Below are 7,106 nucleotides of genomic sequence, written 5' to 3'. Positions count from 1 at the left end.
ACAAGCCTGCAATGTATTCAATAAATGTCACTGCTGCATTTTGAACTGCAGCTTGACAAAAAAACAAAAAAACAAAAACTCAAATATCATAATATAATTGTGAAACTCCTGAGACTCTCTATAAAGTGGTGATCTGTTGAAGTTTCCGAGAAAAATAAAATGAAACACCATTTAATATTATTATTTTTAAGTCAAGTCAAGTCAAGTCAAATGTATTTATACAGCACATTTCATACAGCGGGCGTAAACTCAATGTGAGTAAAGCAAGTAAAGATCATACATGACAAGAATATATAACATTACATTAACACTGCATATATAAAACAAATAAGATAAAACTCAAAATAAGAAAATGTTACATGCATAAAAATATATAAAAACATATAAGAACATATAAGACAGCATAAAAAATGAGAAGGTATTAAAATAAGAGTAGGGTAAGAAGTATTATCATAACAATAATAATACTGTTTCTAAAAAGAAGATTTTATCCATTAACCTCACTAAAAGCTTGTGAGAAAAGATACGTTTTTAATGTATAAAATAATATTTTCATTAAAATGTGTGCATTATGCTGTCAGTGACACTGCGGCCCACTTGCAATACCACGACCAGGCCACCAGGGGGCCGCGAGCCGCAGGTTGGGAAACGCCGCATGACGGAGGGACGTTTCTGAACCTTTCCCCCTGAAGCTGGAGTGTTATAATAATAATAATAATAATAAATGATGATATGTCAATAAACAGAGTGTGTCCACTCACAGTGAGACGTATGAGCTGATTATTATGGGCTGTTACAGGTGAAGGGAAGCTGTCTGTCTGTCTGTCTGTCTGCCTGCCTGCCTGCCTGTCTGCCTGTATTTAGACAGATTTAAATAATTCATCAAACTTTTAGTGTGATGGTTTATACAACAAGAGCCTGAGCAAGACCAGCTGGAGAGAGACAGACAGGGAGACAGAGAGAGAGAGAGAGAGAGAGAGAGAGAGAGAGAGAGAGAGAGAGAGGGAGACAGAAAGACAGACAGACACATGGAGACAGACAGGGAGACAGACAGATAGACAGAGAGAGAGACAGATAGAGAGAGACAGACAGCAGACAGGGAGACAGAGATAAAGACAGACAGCTGACCGGGACAGAGCACTGAGCACTGAGACAGACAGACAGACAGAGACAGGTAGACAGAGAGACAGACAGACAGACAGACAGACAGACAGAGACAGGTAGACAGAGAGACAGACAGACAGACAGACAGACAGACAGGTTGACAGAGACACAGACAGATAGAGACAGAGAGACAAACAGACAGACAGACAGACAGAGAGAGAGAGAGACAGGTAGACAGACAGACAGACAGATAGAGAAATAGACAGACAGACAGGTATACAGACAGACAGACAGACTGAAAAAGCAAAAGATATGAAAGTAAATAAAGAAGTTTGACATTTGACTTTCCCTTGTAAAGTTTTTTTTTTACTTTGCATCTTCAGAGAGAGAGAGATTGAAAATATATGGAGACATTGGAAACAACTGTTTTACACACACACTTTTACACTTTTATTCTTCTTCTTTTTTTTTTTTTTTTTTTTTTTTTTTTGTTTTGGCCAGTCGGGCGGAGTGATCCCGGCTCTCTGGCGGACGCAGCTGACGGCGCACAGGAACACTGGATCGATCATTTGGTAATTTTCCTATCAATAAATTCTGATTAATTCTGACGTCACGTTCCGGTAAAATTGAGAAAGACTTGAGGCGTGTTCTCGGCTCACGCGACGTCCGTCCGCCCGTCCGTACGTCAGCGACGTGCTGACGTAAGTTTCGGGGCGGGGCTATAAAGCCTTATTTTCCCACTTCCACAGGCTCAACAACCTCCATTTTGTGAGAGCCGCCGCCGCCGAGCCCAGCGCCGTTCCCCGTGACAAGGAGGACCCCACAGACATCTGAAAACTCCCAAGTTAGCCGACGAACCGCTCGCTAACCAAGTTATTATCCGAAAGGAAAGCAAATCTTATCGTATGTCCGGTATCCAGAACCTCCAAACTTTTGGTAAGCCATTTCAGAGCAGACGGAGCGGACGGAGCGAGGTGGGGGAAGGGCGAGCGGCTAACGTCAGCTAGCGCGCTGCGGCTACCCACATCCGATCCACTCTCACTGTTCATACGATTTAATTTCACCAAGCCAGCTCTGATATTACAACATAACAGCTGCTGATTCAGTATAGTTTAACTTTTAAGTGCACAGGTTTATCCGGGTCGGCGGTGTTAGTCGACTAGCCGGCCTCCTGCTAACCCAACCGGCCGCCATTAGGCCTCGACCGGACGGTTAGCCCGTTAGCTTGTTAGCCTGTTAGCTTATTCTTCGCACTCCGAATTTGAACAGCAACCGCACTTGTTTACTATCAAAACGGGTCGCGAAACGTCCTATAAGTTAAGTCATTTTGGACGTGCTCGTTTTGATGTGAGCTGATCGTCGAGGTTGAGTGCGGAGGGGTGAAAAAAACACCGAAACAAACAAACAGGCTAACGAGCGCGCAGGGTTAGGGTTAGCTAGTTGTATATTTAGATGGTTACACGTCTGCGCCACCCATCATCTGAAATACGACCCTCCAGCTGGGAAAGCGGTGGTTCCTGCCAGATGACAGCTCACAGGCCGTGCACACATTAATCGGAGCGGGTTGGTAGCGCACTAGTTTGTCCGTCTGTGTGCTGGCTTCATCCGCTGGTGTCGCTCCCACACATGTTCACCCGTGATCGATTTTAATTTAATCACCAAACCTCTTCAGAGATGTGATTGGCGACTCTGTCTTGTGTGTTTCGCGCAGTCACACCCGAGCTGGTGTGTGTGTGTGTGTGTGTGTGTGTGTGTGTGTGTGTGTGTGTGTGTGTGTGTGTGTGTGTGTACACGGCCCTAGCAGCTTAGCCGCCGCGCTCCCTGCTAACGCTAACTTAGGCCTCATGAGTAAGCAGTTGTCACCTTTTGATGGCTTGATCAGTGGCCGCCCTTTGTCTGAGAGGGATTGTGCCATGCAGCTGATCTGGATCAGAGTCTGGACTTGGAAGCCGCTCTCCCTCCGGATGGGGGTGAAATACCGTCGTGGTTTTTGGTTGTTTTTTTTTAGTGGTGTTTGTGCTTCTTGATGCCTTCACGGGCCTGTGGAATTTTTAGGGCCCTGATATAAGGGCCATTCGGATGCTTTAATGGTCGTTTCCTGTTGTGTTGCTTTGACTCAATTACTGTCTGGACCTTTTTCCTTTTTCTTAGTGGCCTCAGCATTTGTGGCTTTAACGCTGTGTTCTCCTTTGTCTCTCCCCTCCCCCTCTTCCCCTCCAGACCCCTTTGCTGATGCAACTAAGGGTGATGACCGCCTCCCAGCCGGGACAGAGGACTACATCCACATAAGAATCCAACAGAGGAACGGCAGGAAGACCCTCACCACTGTCCAGGGCATTTCCGCCGACTATGACAAGAAGAAGCTAGTCAAGGCCTTCAAGAAGGTACTGACGTTGTTTTGCTTGTGTTTAAACTTAAAATAGCCGACATCTGTGACTGTCTCGGACGCAGAAATGTCTAGAAGGAAAGGGCTGGATGAAACAAACAGGTCCTACATGACTGAGGGATTTTCTTTTTTTTTGCCTGACACTGAGGAGTTTCACTTCCTGAAGGTGTCACCAGGTGTCGGTGTTGACGTGACTCTCTCGTCACGTTTGTGTTGTTTCAAGGGCTCGGCTAAAACTCCAGGAAGCAGCAGTGAGTCCAAGATGAAAGGGCCACTTCTTGAAAAATAGTAGGAACTTGATGACGTACAGATGGGACTTTTCTTACTTTTTTTTTTTTACCCTTGGTGCCAGTTAACATGAAATGACCTCAGGTGATTTCTAAAATCTTAAATAGTAACAACATCCTGCTTTAGTGACTGTAAATAAAAATTTCAACCAATAAAATCTTTCCGCATTTATAAATATCCTCACCTGCTTGTCCCTTCAAATACGACCACCTCCCAAACTGATCCTGTTAGTCTGTACCTGTGCTCTTTCCCCCGTCCTGCCCTAACAAAACATTTCAACAGGAAGGCAACAAAGTAAGAGTCCATTTCATGAAGTCTTTAAACCCTCAACTGTATTTTTTTTTCTTGCCGTGCTGCTGATGTCATGCCCAGTACCAGGATGAGGGACAGTTGTTGGCTCATGGCCGGTTTCTGCAAGATGTTAAAGTTTGATTTACATAAAGGGCTGAATGCAGCTTTCTGTTTTCTGATCTGCTGACACTGATTTGTGTTGCTCTCCTCCTCTTGTCTCACAACAGAAGTTTGCCTGCAATGGGACAGTGATTGAGCACCCAGAGTATGGTGAAGTGATCCAGCTGCAGGGAGACCAGCGCAAGAATATCTGCCAGTTCCTCATTGATGTAGGTTCCTTAAGATTTAAGATACCACCTTTTGTTTGTTATGTCTCTTATCGTCAAATGTCACTGCTATCTGCACCACCAGGTCTCCTTCTGCAATGTCAAGCGTGTAAACACATGTTGCAACTGCAAAGTAGATATTTTTCCTCTGGCACATATTAGCCAGGCCAGACGCTGTAATCTCAGCCACGCAGAGAAAAGCAAACTGTCTTCCCCTCCTATAGCTCTTACCTCTTTGAAGAGAACACTGCCTAACATTGTGGAACGGCCACAATAGCCTTAAGCCCATTCTTGGCTGGAATTCTGTTTTTTAGTTGCTGTGCGTTGCATCACTGTCACCCATAATCAGTGAGCAATGCCCTCGCAGATATTTGAGCTATGCTCACACTGGATTGGTCGTCCTGGTGACTTAATCCTGCAAGTCAACCTGAATCCCTCAGGGAGGCGTTTGTGCTCACCCAGAATTCCCAGTTAAATTGTTAGTGGCATCAGTTTAGTGTACCACTGAGTCTTATTTCACTGAAAAACACATAACTGGATGTATAGCTCTGAGCGGCTGATAACAGAAGCCGGGCTTCCCCACAGTAAATCTGGCTATTTTAAATCCTGCAGCCTCTGCCTGTGTGCTGTGGGCTGGCTGGGTCTCCTTTCAAAGAGATTCTCAATCTGAAGTGGACTTGATAAAGAAGTTTTGTAGAATAAAATTTAATGTCCCCAAATTTAAGGTATCAGTCATTTTCACACAGATAGGCTTAATGCAGCAATTTTGAAATAAATGCCCTGGCGATGGCTGTAGACTGGTTGATAGTTTCTGGTGTTGTAGATAGCAGTGGCCTGACTCGGAACACAGGCGCCAATCAGCTGTCAGACCGCAGCTCCTTGTTTTCCCAGCTGCCCCGGCGGCTGGGACGCAGCGTTCTTGCGGCAGAACAAAGGTCAAAGGTCGTTGCGCCGTCTAACCCGTCTCCCTCTCTCTCTGCAGATCGACCTGGCCAAAGAGGAACAGCTCAAAGTCCACGGCTTCTAAAAGCTGCCACCGGCCCTCCCCTCGTTCTCTCCTGAAACGCCACTCAACTCCTTCAACCCCCCCTCCCCCCTCCTCCCCCTCCATCTCCTCCTCCTATGTGCGGCTGTTGTTCCTCCTCCCCCCTCCCCCCTCCTCCCAGCAACCCCACCAGCTCCTATTAGCTGACACGGCGAATACCTCTGACAAACATGGGACTCTGTAACACCAAGCCCCCCCAGCGCCACCAGGGGGCAGGCTCGCTCTCACAAAGACACACCACTGCAGCTCCACACAACATCAGGGATGAGTGGTGATGACCCTCCCTCACACACTTGTCTCTTCCTTCCTTCCCTCCCCTCCCCCTTAAGTTTTTTTTTTTCCTTTTTTTAAATAGGTCTTGTGCCACAATGAGGCACCATTTCATGTAACTTTTTTGTTTTGTATTACAAGGTGTTTAAATAAAACGATGAGTCTCCATATGTCGGGTGGTTTCATGATGGATTCGGGGAGGGGCGGGCAGCGGGGGAAGGCTGGGTGTGTGACGGGGGCGTCATTGGCCAAATCAGTGTTCAGACCCAGAGCGGGCGAGTTTAGATTAACACATTCAGCAGCAGTGAGAAGGGGACGTCAAACGCAGAGGGGACGCTCGGCAGGTGGAGGCGTTGTTTGTAACCTGCCGGCGTCACGATGTGCTTTTCCCCTCTCTGTCCGCTTCCTAAACTTCCCACTGGGAGTGTTTACATGCTCAGCTGCCTGCTCCCATGTTACACACAGCAGAGGATGTGGGGTGTCAACCATCTTCACCAGCTGGCTAATGTGCTTCTTCCCTTGAAGTCGACTTTTATTTTGACAGTACACAGTTTTTTTAATGCTGTAATTTTGTTTTTTCCTTTTTCTTGATGCAAATAAATTCCAAGTATCAACTAATTAAACGGGTGTCCAGTGGCAGTCTGACTGTGGTTATAGAGGTAATGAAGTGCTTGAGTAATAATTTGCAGAAGTGACCAGATAATGAAGCGACTCCAGTGGGAAACTAGCAGTCGCAAACGCTGGTAAATCCTGGCCTGTGTGAGTTTTACACTACAAGTCGTAAAAGAGATTGTACCCACAAGACAACTGGGCGGTAAAAGAGCAGTCCCAAGTTCAGATTGGGGTTTACCAGTCAGCCGGTGAAGCTGGTTTCCCACTGTGGTCTGAGGTTTTATTTTTTGGGGGGGTTTGGTCCAGCCGCAAACCTGGCACCAAACGTGAATGTTGAGCTTGACTTCAATTCTTTAACTGTCATTTTCTACACTGCAATAATTTCTAACCGCCGGGTTTAAGAGGCTGTAAAGCTAAAGTGAACATGATATTAAAGCCATGGCCAGCTCACACTGTGCTCCTGTGACTGAGGAATAGATCGTGACGATGGAGGGGAGCACGCCTGTTTTGCAAATCCCATATTTGATTCAATAAAAAACCTGCAGTTAATAAACCTGTCTGTGTTTTTATTTATTGGCTCATTTATTTTGGGCTGGAGGGGGGAAGAGGAAGGGGAGGGGGGGTTTCAAGGCCTGACTTCAGCCTTGTAGCTTTGTTAGCGAGGCGGCGAACCTGCACGCCGAGGGCCTGAGGTGTGTTTGTCTCTGGCAGGAGGCTGAAGGATCTGGGATCGATGGGACAGTTTCATCGTTTTTCCAGCTGGATTAGTTTTGGAGAAGGACGC

At 46.3% G+C, this 7,106-nt stretch overlaps 1 protein-coding gene across 1 annotated transcript; it reads left to right on the top strand.

Moving 5' to 3' along the window:
- The first annotated feature begins 1,850 nt into the window (after positions 1-1,850).
- eif1 (eukaryotic translation initiation factor 1) lies at positions 1,851-6,871 on the top strand. Its single transcript, XM_030058334.1, has 4 exons — positions 1,851-2,040; positions 3,325-3,488; positions 4,297-4,398; positions 5,378-6,871. Exons 1-4 carry the CDS (start codon positions 2,010-2,012, stop codon positions 5,420-5,422), a joined length of 342 nt encoding a protein of 113 aa, XP_029914194.1. The 5' UTR covers positions 1,851-2,009; the 3' UTR covers positions 5,423-6,871.
- Positions 6,872-7,106: the final 235 nt, after the last annotated feature.

The sequence above is a fragment of the Myripristis murdjan genome, chromosome 8 (genome assembly GCF_902150065.1).
Source record: "Myripristis murdjan chromosome 8, fMyrMur1.1, whole genome shotgun sequence".
NCBI lineage: Eukaryota > Metazoa > Chordata > Actinopteri > Holocentriformes > Holocentridae > Myripristis > Myripristis murdjan.
The sequence above is the reverse complement of the archived record's forward strand: the minus strand, read 5'-3'. Positions and strand labels throughout refer to the sequence as shown.